This window comes from Danio rerio, chromosome 21, assembly GCF_049306965.1.
Source record: "Danio rerio strain Tuebingen ecotype United States chromosome 21, GRCz12tu, whole genome shotgun sequence".
NCBI classification, from domain to species: Eukaryota; Metazoa; Chordata; class Actinopteri; order Cypriniformes; family Danionidae; genus Danio; species Danio rerio.
The window spans coordinates 24,846,098-24,864,926 of NC_133196.1; the positions used below are offsets into that span (position 1 = coordinate 24,846,098).

The 18,829-nt window shown below is 34.8% G+C and overlaps 1 protein-coding gene across 14 annotated transcripts in view; it reads right to left on the reverse strand.

The window, feature by feature from the left end:
* ncam1a (neural cell adhesion molecule 1a) overlaps nucleotides 1-18,829 on the reverse strand; it is a 414,266-nt gene that overhangs the window by 67,449 nt on the left and 327,988 nt on the right. For 9 of the 14 annotated variants that reach the window (XM_005161139.5, XM_073934239.1, XM_005161138.5 and 6 more), the window contains 3 exons: nucleotides 17,813-17,909; nucleotides 14,381-14,548; nucleotides 7,934-8,059 (listed from right to left, as the gene is read on the reverse strand). In XM_005161139.5, the coding sequence (XP_005161196.1) occupies nucleotides 7,934-8,059; nucleotides 14,381-14,548; nucleotides 17,813-17,909 (391 nt within the window). Of the gene's footprint in view, nucleotides 1-2,560; nucleotides 2,576-7,933; nucleotides 8,060-14,380; nucleotides 14,549-17,812; nucleotides 17,910-18,829 lie in introns of all 14 variants that reach the window. The other 5 variants (XM_068215774.1, XM_068215775.1, XM_068215773.1 and 2 more) reach the window with 1 other exon arrangement.

The following is an 18,829-nucleotide window of genomic DNA, read 5'->3' on the forward strand; positions in this document are numbered from 1 at the left end:
AAATGACACTTCAAAAACAAATGTAGCAATGTTACGAAGTTGTAGTAAATGTAGTAAGGAAAACAAAAAGGATGAACTATGAACCAAAGCTTAACATACCAAAGCCATTACTGCTAACTGATTACAAAACAACATTTAAAATACAAACACTAGTAATAAAAGACATGCAAAATATATGCAAGAAACTAATGTCACTGATATGTAACCTGCAGGTTTAATGTATTTAAAAAAATTTAAATTAAAGTAAGCTACCATATCTGAAGTGATGTAAGGAAATTTTACAGTATTTCAACTTTTCGGACAAGAGTTTACTACAAATTGTCAAGGCACAGAAAAGATCAGTAAGAAGATACTTTTGTGTTCCACTTGCTGAAAGAATAAAAATCCACTTAAACCAGTCTAGGCTGGACTAGCTGCTCTCCCAGCTCTTCAAAAAAGAGCCAAAACCCCTCTTAAACTAGCCAAGAGACCAGACAGAAAGACAAGGAAACCAGCCAAAGCTTTCTAAGCAGAGATATGGAGAAAACAACAGCACAAAGGCTTAAAAAGACACAAGGATGAATAAAAGATGAGCGCATTTTCATTTTTGGGTGAATTATTGTTTTATGATTCATTATCTACAACACATCTAGCAAGACTTGTTGTTTTTGAAATTAAAACAACAACTTGATAATGATTGTTCATATTTAAAGGTAGAACCGAACGCTTGTTGAAATTTTCAGCTGTTAGTGGGATTTTTTTTCTTCCTCACAAGTAATGGTTAATTTCCTTTGAAAACCAGACAAGTTTTATATAATATGATGTGTGTAGCCATGATATGAAAAGTGTTGATAATTCTGCTGGTAACACAATGTGAGGTAAAATTTGATAAATGATCCTTGAGTCATTGAAGTCACTGGATCATTGTCCCAACAATCACCCCTTTAAATTGACGGAAAATGTATTTCAAAGCAGACAATGGCTCCAATCTTGTATGAACATGACCCTATCACACTACTATTACGAGATACACTGTCATCTCTCTTTTACCCACTATCATGAGTAAGCTTCTGCAGCCAAATGATCCCTGTCAGGGATAATGAGAACAATAGAGAGCCACAACAAGAAAATACTGTCAATAAAATTAGCAACAGCTTCATTATGATGCTATTTGCTTTTCGTTGCATAAACAAACAATATTCGTTCTACAGTTCGACTGACTTAAAATTGCTTTCTGCAAAACAATTCCCCTCAAACAAACAATGAATTAAACACAAACATTATAGCAAACGAGGTCACGCTAATCCTATAACAGTGAAATAAACAGCTTATTTTTGTGCTAAATTTTATAAGGAGTATGACTGGAGGGAAATATACATAACAACAACAATCTTTTTTTGCTAACATGCTAGCTAGTATGAACGTTTAAACAGTGGCTTTAAATCAACAGACCCTCAGGAGCCCAGACAAATTTTAATTTTAAGCCATGACCTAACACACCTGATTCAATTAATTAACTGTTAATTGCTCCATGTAGCATAACTGAGCAAATTTATCCTGTAGGTTTTTTTGGGGGGAGAAAAAGCAATTTTCTAAATTGAGCCTCCAGGACTGAAAGGAAAGAAATATGACTAGTCTAAATGATTTTATAGCAAACTTTGATCCTCATTTTTCTAACAGAATGAAATTCCATCTGAAAAGTACAGCAACAGATATAATGTGAGCCGTCATGGTTCTTTAAAGCACAAGCTATAATCAAATCCAATTTCAAAGCTCTTGGAATTATGCAAAAAATTCCCACATAAAGTTTAACTTCATTTGCACATGAGAGATTCTATAAATGGACTTAAGTTAATATTTAAAAAAGAAGTTCATTAACATATATAAAGTACCATAAAGTATGAAGTATAAAGTATGAACTGTATGAACAACTAATTGTGATAGATTAGTGATTGCCAAACCATACCTGCCAACACTCCCGTTTTTTTCCGGGAGTCTCCCGCATTTTAGACCCATCTCCAGTATTGTTCTGTCTCCCAGAAACCTCTCAGAATTCACACTTTCCAGAAATGTATACGTTGGTACATAATCACAATGAGTCTGTGTTGGTCACAGCAGTGTCATTTATCATAATGAGTAACAAAATATTAACAAATTTAAACATTAAAGAAGCAAATATGCCCATGTCCTTATGCTAATGTCTAAAAAGGGTTCTAAAATGGACGAAAATATGAAAAAGACTTAATTTTTGTCAAACAAAAATGTTCTCTAAAAGGAGAATGCCATGTCTCTGTAACTTATAAAAACTGTTTGAGAAGAGGTCAAAATCATGGTTCATCACTGAAAAATCTAAAAAGAGATGAAGCCTTTTTATGCCACACACAACTTTCTCTAAAACACAGGAAAGAAAACTGCACTCACAAGCCATTTCATGGCGTCTTTAGTTTTCTATTCAAGCTTTTACTACCTTTACTAAAGACTTACGGGTAGATTTGGCAGGAGTGTTGCGATGGCTGAAATGGAAGCAAAGGGAAAAACAAACAGAAATGTGAAAGAAAGAGCAGAGAGATGGAACACTTACTTCTGAAAGGAAGGCCTGATGTCCAGAAGAACAAAACAAGATGGAAAACATGATGAGAATCACACAGACAACAATAAATAAATAAATAAATAAATAAACATTGAACATGAAAACAGATATGAATAAGATGGGAGCCAACACAACTTGCCATTTTGGGGTTTATCTTACAGAGTGGAGAGAAAATCACCTCGCTGACTCACATTTAACCAGAATATACTATGAGAATGGCTTGTTATGTCTCAAAATGGCAAAATTGGGTGACCCAATTAGTTGTGAAATGAGTGCAGACAAGAAAGAGAATGTGGGGACTGTGAAAACAGGAGGATGAAGCAAAGATGAAACATGATGAGAAAAATAAGATACAAAATCATGTCAGACAGTCTCTGACTAGCATCAATGAAGCAATTCACTCCTGCCATGAGCTTTTGTACTCCCGAAAGGAGAATAAACAAGCTGTTTTGTGTTATTTTAGCTTTTTGCCTATTTCTGTAAAATTCCCTAAGCTTCTGGGTATTCAAATGGAGATCAAGCCTATTGCCGGCTGCGCAACTCCCTTTTTTGAAATGTTATTACAAAGTGCTTTTGAGATGGATCAACTGAATTGGATCAATAAATTGGATTAATAAAGCGACAAGGAAAAAGACTACTTCTGCAATTTAAACTTTAGTCACTTAATCCTTGCGAGTGCAATGGGAAATTGAATAATCAAAGCAGAGCTGTGTTTTTGCTCATCCCACATTTCTTGCAAGCTGACTTTTCTAATCTGCTTCTGAGAGGAACATTCTGAGTCAACGGCTCTGTGTGACATGCCGTAATTAAACCAGTAGATTTGTAGGAATTTTGAAAACTACATTCTGAAATCTAAATATGGATGATGTTTCATTAATGTAGAGAGCTCTGCAATCAACCACGGCAAACCAAACTCAGATTTATCCTCACTTCACGTTTGCATAGCCTGTTCACACCTGACTGCAAAAATGAAAACAGGTAGTTTTGGGATAACGTTAAACAAGGTAATGAAAATGACACTGACAAACTATTCAATTTTGAAAATAAAATTGTGGGTCTTAACTGTGAGACATAACAATTGACATAACAATTTCCAGTTATATATAAAAAAAGCTATATTGAAGTTATATTAAGAAAGTCACAACAGTTAGGTTTAATATTACATTTAAGTCACAAAAATGAGATATTAATTTAAAATTCTTAAAATATAATCCTAATTCTAAGATAGTATCATTAACATTTGAGATATAAAGTCAAGGTTATAAAATTGAGTTATGAGAAATTCATAATAGTGAGACTTTAGTTGTGTAAAATAAGTCATCATTATATGAGATTTAAAAAAATTGAGATACACTAACCGGCCACTTTATTAGGTACAGCTGTCCAACTGCTCGTTAACGCAAATTCCTAATCAACCAATCATATGTCAGTAAGTCAATGGATTTAGGCATGTAGACATAGTCAATGTGATCTGCTGCAGTTCAAACTGAGCATCAAAATGAAGAAGAAAGGTTATTTAAGTAACTTTGAATGTGCCATGATTGTTGGTGCCAGACGGGCTGGTCTGTGTATTTCAGAAACTACTGATCTACTGGGAATTTCATACAGAACCATCCCTAGGGTTTACAGAGAATGGCCTGAAAAAGATAAAATATCCGTGAGCGGCAGTTCTGTGGGTGCAAATGCCTTGTTGAGGCCAAAGGTCAGAGGAGAATGGCCAGACTAGTTCCAGCTAATAGAAAGGCAACAGTAACTCAAATAACCACGCATTACAACCGATGTATGCAGAAGAGCATCCCTGAACACACAACGCGACCAACCTTGAGGCGAATGGGTTAAAGCAGGAGAAAAATAGACTGGATGCAACTCCTGTCAGCTAACAACAGGAAATTGAGGCTACAATTGGCTCTGGCTCACCGAAATTGGACAATGATGAGTCTCAAATTCTGCTGTGACATTCAGATGGTAGGGTCAGAATTTTGCATCAACAACAAGAAAGCATGGATCCATCCAGCAATGAATCATCGGTTCTGGCTGGTGGTGGTGGTGTAATGGTGTAGGGTATAATTTCTTGTCACACTTTAGGCTCTTCTCAGCATCGTGTCACAGCCCATATGAGTATTGTTGCTGACCTTGTCCATCTTCTGACGGCTACCATGTCATAAAGCGCAAATCATCTCAGACAGGTTTCTTAAACACGACAATGAGTTCACTGTACTCAAATGGCCTCCACAGTCACCAGATCTTAATCCAATAGAGCACATTTGGGATGTGGTGGAACAGGAGATACGCATCATGGATGTGCAGCTGACAAATTTGCAGCAACTTCGTGATGCTATCATGTCAATATGGACCAAAATCTTTGAGGAATATTTCCAGTATCTTTTTGAATCTATGCCATAAAGGATTAAGGCAGTTCTGAAGGCAAAAGGGGGTCCAACCCGATAGTAGTAAGGTGTACCTAATAAAGTGGCCGGTGAATGTATAGTCACAGTTATGATATCTAAAAGCAGAACTACAGAGGCAGTCATTTAAAATTAAAAAAATTTGTAATTTAATAACATAACATATAACAATATCACCCTAACATTATAGTACCCTGACACTGCATACTTCATTCTAACATTGTTATTTTATTAAAATGACAACACAAAAAGCAGTATTTCTATACCTTGAATGACTACAATTATGAGCTTTAATCCTAATAATGGTATAAATTGCAATTATGATAAATAAATTACCTGTTTTTTTATATATATGTAAGGCAAAAACAGAATATTTAGCACAAAACCAATCCAACTAGTCTTATTCCAACTTCAAAAATACCATCTTGAATAATCAGCAGCTGCGACATATCACAGCATACTGCTACAAAAATGCATAATATCTATGCGAAACATCACAGAGATTACATCTTATTATTGCTATTACAATTTCCGAAAGCCTAATCCTGATCTGATGGTGGATATGAGGTTAAAGAGGGTTTCATCATCTACTCTACACAAGAGTGCCCAATCAACACGGAAGACACTTAACGGAGCACACGGCTCTCAGTAGACACGACACACAGCTGCTGCCTGGCACATGCTGGCACCGGCTGGACGAAAGGAGCACCACGTTACTGCGTAGCACTGCTGAGGTGAGAGGCTGCAGGGACACAATGTACAGTGGGCCAGGAGTACACAACCCAACGAATTGAAAAGCAAACATAAGTTCATAACCTAATGGAAACTACACAACACAACAGTCTATAAACAAATATATGTTTTATTAGCCAGATATACAACATACATTGTCCTGACCACTCGGGGACAGTTGATTTGTGGAAATGTGCAAATGCTCGTATTTATCTTTGCTAAGACCCTGGATGCTTTACTTTTCCACAGGAAGACACTGTGAAAACTAAATATCAAAATGATTGCCTATATTTGTCCAGTTTTCGCAGACCAACTGTGGAAAAATATTGGTAATTGTAAAATATGTTAATTCTAAATAACTCATAAACATGAAAATATGAACATAATTTTTAGTTATGAAGTTACAGTCATGATTTATAGAGATGGAATTATGAAGAAAGTACCACTTTTGAAGTTTAAAATTACAATTCTGAAAAATTCATGGCTATGAGATATTATGTTGTAATATTTAAATTATAATAGCAATTTTAGCCTATCAGGCTCATAGCCAGGAGGGTTTTGGGTAGTTCGAAAGACTCACTCCCCACTGACAATGTCCAGAATTTGTCCCATTCATGACAATTTTATTCTATTTTGACTGCTATGCTATCATAAATAGTGAAAATAATCAATCAAAAAAGGCTTTAAAACCAAGCAGAATCCTCTGTTGGCTGTCGCTTCAGTGAGACTTCAGGTAATCAATTTTGGCCAATGCAAACTATAATATCTTATGATTCCAACATACACCTGTGCAAAAAACATACAATCTGACGTAAGTGACGTCATTTTCACTACTGTATTGATGTTAAATAGAGAAAACATTTCACAAGTAACATTTATTCTAAATCTTGGATCTTATTTTTAAAACAAAACAAAACATGACCAATAAAAAGTTGTGAAGCAGCAAGAGCAGCCCACATTAAAATTCATTTGAACACAAATTTGGCTATTGTGGTTATCCATGAATTTTCAAATTAACTTTTTTACAAGAAAGGCAAAAAATTATTATTATTATGATGGTGTGGTTATGATGACCATCTGTCAATCTAATTCAACTTAAAATTGTGCATAAAATGTCATTAAACCTCATAATTAATTAGAAAATGAGGCATATAGCTCCAAAAAGGTCCACTTTTTGAGAAAAAGGAACCACCCCTTTTACCAGGCTGGCTGCGGGCCTGTCTATAGTCTTAAATGGGAGATTCAAATTCACAATTATGAATCAGGGTTTCTACAGGTTTCAAGTGAAATTTAAGATTTTTTAAGACCATTATGAAAGAACTTTCTGACTTACACAAGGCTAAACGCTAAGAATCTTTTTCTAATGGCCCAGTTAAAACATTTTAAAAAATCATTAAAATCAAATGTTATTGCAAGGAAGATAATTAAATCATATTGGTAAATACAGTTATTAAACTTTTATTGAGATGAATGGTGGTAGCCTGATAGCATAGCTTTACATGGACATGAAAATTAAGACCTGTTAAAAATTATTTAAGACCTGAAACACAATGTTTCAGAGAATATTTCAGATTCCGTTTTAAAGTTATGTAAAATTAGTGACCATTACTTAAAAAAACCTTTTTTCAATTAATTTGAATTATAGTTAAAACAATTCTTCAAACAAAATACATTTCATAATAATTAACAAAGATATTTACTTAAATACTTACTACACTGTATACACTTAAAACAATGAATGAATTTAGCTGGTTCAAAATGGAGCGAGATGAGGCACACTGTAAGCTTTTTATGATATAGAGATGTAGTTATTTAAAGTTATGAGTTTCAATAATTAGGTACAAAGTTGCTTGATTTCATTGTGTTGTAGTTTAGTTTATTGAGTTTGATTCTGGTGTTTCCATTGTGTTGTGGACTTATGATTGCTCTTCAAATATCATTTTGTTGTGCACAACTGGCCCACTATACAATGGGCTTCAGGACATTGTTTAAAACAAATGGACACACATAAATGACCACACACACATACGCGCATCCACATAAAAATACAAAAGCACACGCAGAGGACAAGCAATGCATCTCGTGGGAGTTGAGATCCAGCAGGGTCCAGGGCAGTGATGCATTGTGGGTAGTGAGGTCTGCTGTTGCACTGAGGAGGAGTGAGGTTGTTGATGGGTAAAGAAAGGGGGTTTGAGAGATTGAAGGACAGAAAGAGAGAGGTACTTACGAACAGGCTGGGTTTTAAAGCTCTCTGGGGCGCTGCTCTCTCCTTCACCCTTGCCGTTGATGGCCGATATCTTGACTTCATATGTGGTCTCTGGCTTCAGCCCCACAATGGTGATCAGGTTGAGACCTGTTTTAGGCAGATTTATAGATTGGTTGATGTATGTTATGTCAAAATATGGATAATTGTGATAAAATATGGATTGTTTTAACAGTATGTACAAAAACATGTTAGATATGACATACATATTTGATTGGTGAGTTTCAATGGACATTTCAGAATAAATAAATAAATAAAAACATTCAAAATTCTTAAAAATAATCCATTTATCCATTGAAAATATGAAATTTAAAAGAAATCAAAGTTGACAGTTGTTATTTTGTGGATATCACTGTGGTTATTATTATTGATATGATAGTCAGACAACATGCCAATCACATGAGATCCACCAAAAGCAAACCATGATGATCTTATTCAATTCCTATGGACAAAACTAAGTCTCATTCTACATTTGAAAAGTTGCTACATTTATATCACAAAGAAGAAACAACAACCACAACTTCTGATTTATGTTTGTATGGAAAATTAAGGGAAACTAATGGGAAAAAACTAATGTATTGAATGAACAAATGCACAAGGGTCCAATGGTGAGTGAGACTTTATGAATTATGGGTTTCCAATTCTGAGAAATGCTGCAGGATTTTGGGGGTAGTTTTATAGGCAAAGATTGTAAGTTAGCCCAGTCATCATTCAGATATTTTCCCAAAAGACCATGCAAAGAGATTTGAGTTTCACTTTTGTAGCAAAACACATTTTAATTTGATTAAAAAACGATCCTTCAATTAAGAGTCATCAGTCAAATGTTTTGCTCACACAGCATCTTATATTTTATTATACAGCAATTTGTTCTCACCGACTACAGAAGTGCTGATGATACTGTATGTCTATTTGATGGTTGCTTTGAGTGTGTTTGGAGTTTGTCTAAGATGTAAACTGATTAATACTAATGCAACAATACAAAAAGTTTGGGGTTAGTAAAATCTATTGATTTGGGAAACTCTGTTTATGCTCACCAAGGCTGCTTAAATTTGATCATAAATTTAGAAACAGGTGCCATCTTCTCAGTCATGTTTGCAGTAATATTATAGAACACAATAGTAATGTTTTAATTTCACCAGAGTTTTGAAAAATTACCCTGATTTTCAATACCAACAAATTTAACCACTTTTTATTTGCAATTCTGACCAATTTTTATGTAATAGTGTTTTATACATTTATACAATGTGAAACCCAACAGTCAACGTTATTAAATGAAATAAGTGTAGTTAACTCAAAATTTACTAAAAGTTAATTCTACTCATTTGAAAAGAGTTTTGAACTCAGCGTTGAAGGTAATGAGTTCATTAAATACCTCATAACTTCAACTTAAATGGAGTAAGTTCACAGAACTCATGTAGATTAGTTTTTTTCTAACTCATTGTTTGTTGCAATTGGTTTCCTCAAACGATTTGAATTGCCTCAACTTATTGGGTTTTACAATACTCAGTTGGTTTGAGTTCTCTTCATTTATCGGGTTTTACTGTGCTCAGATTGCTTCATTTCCTCAAATGGATTAAGTTTAGAGTACTCATTAGGTACTTAACTTTTTGGGTTTTACAGTGTGACAATATTTTACTTAAAATTTTGAAGACATTTTATTCAACATTTATGGAATCATTTTTTTCAATTTTACTCTAAACGCATTCCTAATAAATCCAGTAAGTTTAGGAAAACTTTTTTTATTTTTATGAAGCATTTTAATATACTGAACTACAGCTCAATAAACATTTTTGAGTTGAGCATTTCTTATTATTATTATCATCATCAGTGTTGTGCTGGTAAACTGTCCTTTTAGGAAACTAAATACATATTTTTTTCTGTTTTCACTATTGTTTGACTAGCACAAAATGCACTAGCACCTTAAATTGTTCACAACACTATCAATTTATATACTTTCACTGATGAATTGCATTCAAATGTTAATACTCGATTGAATGAGCGTTATCAGTGATTATCAGCTGATAGATATGGACCAGTAGGGGCCTTCTGCTCTATCATCCATCCACATGGTTAATCAGCTATAGATCACATACAGCTGCGGTCGGAAATTAATGAGAATTATTCATATAGTTTATTGAATTTACCATTAATTGTATTTTATAATTTATTACACCTACACCCAACCATTACAGTAATGTAAAAACAGATCTGGATTTGGAGTCTTTTCTATTAGTATAGCTAATTAACCATGTGGATGGCGGATAACAGACATCTGAGCCTACTAGTAGGTGCAGAAGTCTCCTACTGGCCCATATCTATCACCTGAAAACACCCATTCAAAATCGAGTGTTAAAATTCGAAGAGGGAATTAATTGAATGCATCCTTGCTAAATAAATGTATTTAAAATAAATAAATAAATACTAACTTAAACTCTCTGATGATTTGAACTGCTTCTTTATCCTAACTTGAAAGTGGCTTTGGATAAAAGTGTCTGCTAAATATGTCAAAGGAAATGTTATGTATTTATTTTAAAGTTTTGAAGGGTAGAGCATGTAGATCTCTTTAAATACACACTTGCTTATGTGATATTGCCTTAGTAAAATTCACTTCAATTTAAAGTTTTAAGTTATGTCATATGATATGAAATGTATAATTTTCCACCATATCATCTACCTTACAAATTCACTAAGATTCAAATGTAAAAAAAAAAAAAAAAAAAAAAAAAATATATATATATATATATAAAAAAAAAAAAAAAAAAAATATATATATATATATATATATATATATATATATATATATATATATATATATATATATATATATATATATATATAATATTCAACATCAATCATACATCAGTGAGCAGAAATGTGCTATTTGTGGTACCGTGGTACCCTCAGTTTGAGGTTGCTGCATGACTATCATATGCCAGTCTAATCCATTAGAGACTGACTGACAAAAGGTTAAGTGATCAAAAAGAATTTGGCTTTGACTTGTGTGTGTATGTGGTTGTGTATGTGTGTGTGTAGGTGGCTGGTAGACTGCATGGTGAAAGGCTGCGTTTGTGTATGTGAGGCTTGTTCTGACGCATGTCCCAAGGAGGTCTGGCAGAGCGAGCGGGCTGTCAGCAGTGAACAAACTGACATCTCCCCCCTCCACCACCCTAAGAGACAGACAGTACCCACAGACAAACACAGCACATGTCAGCCTGTGACAACTGCTCCAAGCTCTCTTATTTAGCATTCAAGTGAACCTGGTCCCTTTCCCACATTTCCGCATGCTATTTTTGGTCAACTCTGCATTGCGTTTCATGCTTGCCGGGCGATATTGCCAATGAAAGGGGTTTTATGGCAGCGGGGAAGGTTATTTTGCCACAATTTGAAATGGCTAGCAGCTGCGGAAAGTGTTTAGTTGTTATATTGACTGCGGGAGGGTGGCTGTTTGTGCGTCATAGACACTGCTGTTTTCTCCTTTAAGTGTAACACAGCATCTTAACTGGGCGTGAAGCGACAAGGTGACAAGCAATAAAAGCTTGTCCATGTTAATTAGAGTTTCTGTCCTAACCAGTCGCAACAGAGACAAGCAACACTACGTTTTCTTTTCAGGTAGACACAACAAATCCTTGCTGAAACAAAAACTGAATCTTATACATGAGCATAAGTCAAAGAGGATGATTGTGGTATTCAGGAAGAATCAGATTGGACATGGCTGATGTACAGAAGCAAAATTAAAGGGGTGGTCCACTACAATATCAAATTTTAAACTTTAGTTGATGTGTAATGTAGCTGTGTGAACATAAACAACATCTCTGAATGTAAAAAGGTCAAAGTTCAATGCAAAGGGAGACCTTGGTTTTTACAGAGTTAGCTTAGCAAAGCCTACAATGAACGCATTTTGGGGACTACCAAAAATACTTCAGGCCCTTGTGAGATCACAAAGTTTTGTTTGCCACACACACACACACACACACACACACACACACACTGCGCAGCTAAGGGCTGTGGCCAGCTGTAATGTGAGAGATAGAGCTAAAATGAGTCCAAACGCTGCTCTTTCCACAGAGCTCCAGACTCCAGAAACAGCTCCAGAATCTCTCCCAGTTCAGTGCTGGATTCGGTTAAAATCTCCTCAAAGCAGAAGCTGTGAACTACAAACTGTAAGTGTTTTATTTGTTAAAATTGATCATACAGTTTCTAGCATTAACGGTATGCTGTAGCAATGATGTAAACAATGGGAAATGCTGTTTTGCCCTGCAAAATATTTAGCTATAATTTCTTATTTATCAGTCAAACTGCTGTAAACACACACTTCACCAGCGCGTGTGTGTCTCTCTATGTGTGTGCGTGACTTTGCATTGATTCTCATTGGGCAGTTTTTCCATGCTTTTTACATCTCAGATAATTAAGTTGCAAAAGATATGTGGATAATTCATATTTACATTCATACACTATGGACAATTTTAGCTTACCCAATTCACCTGTCCCACATGTCTTTGGACTGTGGAGGAAACCGGAGCACCCAGAGGAAACCCACGCAAATGCAGAAAATACCATGCAAACTACACACAGAAACGCCAACACACCCAGCCGAGGCTCGAATCAGCAATCTTTTTTCTGTAAGGCGACAGCACTACCTACTGCACCACTGCGTCGCCCCCAATTGCAAGTTTGTTACTCAAAATTATTACAACGTGACTCCTTACGCATACTTTTGTTTCATTCTTTTTATTTTATTTTGTTTTATAATTGTGGTTTTGTTACTCTAATTGAGACTATGCCTCTTGATGTCATAATCGTGACTTTATTTCATAATGAGTTTTCAATTATGACGATTACTCATAATGTGACTTCATCACACACTATATATATAACAGTTGTAAATGTTACACATACTTGAAACTTTATTCTGCAATGTCACTATATGTCACAATTGTAACTTCACAAATAATTAACATCTCATAATGTGTCGGCGCGGTGGCGCAGTAGGTAGCACTGTCACCTTACAACAAGAAGGTCGCTGGGTCAGTTGGCATTTCTCTGTGGAGTTTGCATGTTCTTCCCGGGTTCGCATGGGTTTCTTCCGAGTATTTCTGAGCTAAATTATCCATAGTGTATGTGTGAGAACGAGAGTGTATGGGTGTTTCCCAGTGATGGGAATGGCATCCACTGCATAAAACATATGCTAGATAAGTTGGTGGTTCATTCCGCTGTGAAGACCTCTGTTTAGTAAAGGGACTAAGCCAAAAATGAATAAGTGAATGAATCTCATAATGTGGCCTTATGTATTCCAACTGACAATAATCGTGACTATTTATTATACTTGTGTCACTTTTTATCCTGTATTATTTTCTTCTAATAATTGTGACTTTATATCTCATTATGTGGCTTTACATCTAACCACTGTGTTTGTTAGTCATGGTTTTCATGTCACAATCCTCACAAAATCTCACAATTCCCACAATATTGTTACTTAAAATGATGGCCTTATATCTTATATCTGTGACTTTTATTATTTAACATAAAAATCTTAAATTAATTACTAAATTTTTACTCACAACTTTGACTATAACTTATAATGTCGATTTATATGTAACAATTTTGTAACATATTTACAATTTTGTTACTTATAATAGTGACTTCACATGGCATAGCTTAGTTACTCACTCTAATAACTTCTTGTTTTGCATAATCCTCATGATTGCAACTTTGTTACTCATAATTATGATGTTATAGATCTCCAAATGGTCTGTGTTTCACATACTTGTGTTATTTCATTTAGTTATTATTATTAGATTATCCATGTGCTTGTCTCACAACTAAGAATTCATATCTCATTACGCATTTCTTATTTATAATGTTCTTATTTTCAATGACAAATGTACTTATCTTATTTTTTTGCTCAGAGGCACAAAAAAGGCATGTTTCTTGAGCAAACCATAAGATGGCCATCTGCAGTACTAAACATCATGAAGAAGTGTACACAAACACCCTCCTCTGACTTGCTGTGGTTTTATTTCACAGTATTTTTGCTTTCGGCACAGACAGAATAAATTGCATGTTGCTGGAATCCTGCCACATCACAACCACTTTAGGACAATGTTTTTAAAAAGCCCTTGCGCTAAAACAATGTAACTCAGTTAAAATCCCCATTCTAATACAATCATCGGAGAATCAGTGGTCATTTCGCTATGAAACAACGCAATGAAAACACGAGCTTGACCTTCACACAACTGAAGAAAAGCTTTTATAGCCTCCCAAAAGCCTCATTTATCTTGTTTTCTCTCTTCATTGCTTCCATTTCTGAATAAATGTTATTACAGCAGAACGCACATGTGTGTGTGTGTGTGTGTGTGTGTGTGTGTGTGTGTGTGTGTGTGTGTGTGTGTGTGTGTGTGTTTGGATGCTTACCATCCTCAAGTTCATACTCTCGGTCAGTCCAGTCTTGGCCTGCTATCCTCCATTCAGCTTTGTACTTCAGAACAGGCACTCCTCCACTGGAAGCAGGCTCCTCAAACTCTATCATTGCTGTGCTGGAATACGGCTCCACACGCTCGATAGAGGGGGCCGAAGGCACATCTACAAAACACACACACACACACACTGAAATATAGACAGCAAACTGCTCTGTGCACACAAGCAGAGCGCCACAAATATGTGAGTGAGGCAATAGACAAACTGAAACAATGAAAAATTGTTATGGGCTTGGGGAATGGTTCACCGAGGGAACTGTTATTGCAGTGGCCAGTACAGTTTTTCCCTGAAGCACAAGTAAAATATCTTTCAGACAAACCAAGATATTGTTTAAAGTGGTCATATCAGGAGGAATCAAATTTTCCTTGAACTTCGGAAATAAGAGTTTGATGTGCTATGAAAACATATTGTAACTTTTAGAAACAAAAATCTATAGGAACTAAGCCATCAAAAAATGTCTTGTTTTGAACTTTTGTAACCTGCAGAGATAAGATACCAATACATAAAAATAAAATAAAAAAAAACCTTAAAATATACGCAGTTGTGTTTAAAGGTGTTGAATTTACACAAATTTTTAAATGGCCTTTTAACGTTTAGGTGTATGTGAAGAGGTTTGTCACATCTTGGCCAAAGCTTGTCATGCCATGTACAGTACTGACAAGGCTCCTTTAGAAGGATCTTATAGTTCACATGAACCGGAAGTGTCACAATCATCAGCGGTGTAGTGCATGCAGGTTGCTGGAGAGCTACAAATCTGCCACCAAAAGAACTACAAATCCCATCTTACCCATTCACACACACCAGTTGCAGTTCGCTGATAGTGCACACATAGATGGAAGTTGGGGGCTGAGTCTTTTTAACCTGTCAACATCACTTTGTTTATTGTTTATGCTGTTAGTCAACCGGACCGATCTATTTGCTAGTGACCAGACTAATCTTTTGGACTTCCCTATATGATACTGTTTGCTCCTGTGTTTGACCATTGCCTGTCTTTCTACTTTTATTAATACATATTGTATGTAGATCATTACAGGAAGCTGCAATCTTTTTTATATCCAAATTGTGACACAGTTCCTAGAGAAATAGAATATTATATGAGAAAACAGTGGGCGTGGCTTTTTTTTCTACTGTGATTGGATGTCCTTTCATTCAGAAATATTGAGAAGTTTGGGGAGAGTTATTACAACCTAATAGACACCTTATCCTCACCATTTCACAGTTGGAGGTGGGTGGTTAAGTATGATAACCAAGGAATTAACATTTCAAATAATACCTGGGAAGATGGGCTGAAGTGAATTGATAGTTCTATTAATGCAAGATTACAACTCATACAGTTTAAAGTGGTACATGGGCTACATTATACCAAAACTAAACTAAAACTAAACTAAACTCTCTTTGAGATCTGAGAGTTTTGGAGGTGTATTTTTCAGTTTTATTCAAATGTTTAGAAGGCAACCATTAGTCCAGATATTAAATCATTTTAAGAGTTGAAAGTAGGGCACTTAGGATTCATGGACAACTTTACTCTTAATTTTACACTTCATTTTCAATGTTATGAGTTGGACCAAATAAAACTTAAAGTGTATAATATTTACTCTATATGGTGCATGTTTGCATGGACTGGTGCTTGTGTTTTTTTAATTATTATTATTTTATTATTTGTTTTTTTTTATTAATTCACTTTTTATCTGCAACATTAGTCCAGATATTAAATGCATGCTGTTTGCATGCTATGACTCTGTATTTTTATGGTCACATAATCAGCAAATGTCTATTATGTTTGGTATGGTGGTGGCTAAAAGGATGATCCTGATGGATTGGAAGTCCACTTTACCATCTACTTTTTTTAAATGACTGACTGAAATGGTTGCTGCTCTTTAGCTTGAAATAAATCATTTTGCTAGGGAAGATGCTTCTAAAAAGTTTGAAAAATCTGGGGCCTCTTCCTTGCTTATCTTTTTAAGAGTTGAAAGTAGGGCACTTAGGATTCATGGACAACTTTACTCTTATTTTTACACTCCATTTTCAATGTTATGAGTTAAATAAATAAAACTTAAAGTGTAAAATATTTACTCTATATGGTGCATGTTTGCATGGACTGGTGCTTGTGTTTTTTTTTTATTATTATTATTTTATTGTTTTTTTGTATTTTTATTAATTAAACTTTTCTGTATTTGTCCTTATAATTTATATAAATGCTGATTTGTTAACCACACCACATACCTCAGACATGATCTGACAATTTAATTAAAAACAAACAAATCAAACAAATAAAGTTAGTGCATTTTCAGATTTCAATTTTAGATTACAAAGGCAAACTACTTTTATTTTCTTAATGACATGCCCAGATAAATGGTTCATCACAAAATTATCAATGTGAGCAAACAGAATTGTTAGTTTAGATTTTATGTGAACTTTAAAGTTAGTAACTTAAATCTGATTATTCTTTGTGATTTCTTTAAGATCTTAACAGTTAGACAGTAAAACATCAGTGTGGATTTATTCATAATACTGTCAGAATGCAATGCAGGTTTTACAAAGAAATGGTTCTTGAAGAGTGATCAATAAAATATGCAAAAAGCAAACCTGCAGCATGATTTTCTTTTCAATTATTGTTATTGTTCTGTGTTTCATACGGTAGAAGCCTGTTCTTTTTAAAGCTAAATGTAACTTTATGAAAAATAAGATGTAAAAATGTTTCTATTTAATGGGTCTATATTGGTACGTTTACAAATATTGGTACCTAAAAATGACAAAGTTTTAGCTTTAAAGGGACCGCCAAGTGGCAACTTTTCAATACCATTAATTCGGACAATGTTTAAAAGTAACATCCTTCCCTCACAGGAGCACATTTACTCAGTAAATCCAGCTTTTAAAGAAAAGTGACTTTATTGCACAATAAAATGTGCGGTTGTGGGGGTGTGGTGCCTGTGAGGTAGAATAGAGGCGTCATTCCTGCACTGCCTCAATGCATTGAGACTAAATAATCACCTCACTGCCTTCCACACCATTTCCCATCTGCCCCACTTTACAGAGCACCAAAAATATCAGAGGCAGAGTTGCATTTAACCATCGAATCTGCAGTCGGAAACTTATACCCTGCTGTTTTTATTACCCTAGAGTCTCAGCCTAAAAAATATGAGCGCAGGCTCTGATCTGAAGCTAAAACATCTCTGTCTGGGGGAGATTTACCTTTCGAGTACCTTGTGGATTATGAAATTGTACCAAGGGAGATTTTAGAAGACACCGTTCATGAGAAATGAATCATGAGCAGCTAATTAGAATCTAAGAAATGATATTTTGTGTTTGATATTGATTGGAACATGTATTACAGTTACTGATTTAGTTCTTTTTTTAACATTCACAAACCTGCTTGAACCAAAATGAATTCCTTTGACTCTGTGCCGATGACATTGGTAGCTGTGCAGTTGTAACTGCCAAAGTCGTTTTGGGAGTCTGGAGTGACCTGAAAGACAAAAAAAAATCACGTCAAAGCACCACCTCTCCGACTTTAATAGCATGACACAGAAATGAGCGTGAACTGTTTAAGGGAAGCCCATCGCCTTTGCAGTGGTAGTGACCTGCTACTCTGCCCTGCTGCCATTTTCCTCACTCGATAATTATTGAGTGAGAGAGATAGAGAGAGAGAGAAAGAGAGAGAGTCTCCATTAGCTCCAGTAGCTTAGTAAACTGTGCCATGGAAACAGGAACAGTGACAGAAAACATTTCTGGCTTTACAAAATGATACAAAACAAACAAACAAACAGTCAAAAAAAACAGATGTGTTGATGTACTTCGTTTCTTAAAGGGATAGTTCAACAAAAACTAAATTCTATAAATAACTCAACCTATACTTGTTTCAAACCTTTATGAGTTTATTTTTAATCTGTTGAACAAAAAATAACATAGACCATAACCATTGATTTGCATAGTATTTAATTACAGATTTCCATAGTCTAGGATTACAGGTTTTTGCTTTCTTCAAAATATCTTCCTGTATGTTCAATAGATTAAAGAAACTCATAAATGTTTGGAAAATAGTGAGTACGTTTTCTTTTTTTTAGTGATATATCCATTTAAATCCCCTCAAGGAATATCATGTGATGGAGCTCCACCCACAAGTCATTATTATATATATTTGAATAAATATTTACTTAATATAAATATAAAATATATATATTTAAGTATTTGAACACGACAAGGCAAGATTTTTGGTGTTTTGATCTATTATTAAATGTTTAGAAAATATTGTAAAAACAACTAAAATCAAGTTTTTCTGCAAAACTGTGCTACTTGTATGTTGCTGTGGGTTGATTTTTTCTCCCAGTAATGTACATGTTTAACATGTATGAATTGCAGTCAACTAAAATGCATGCACTGAAATAT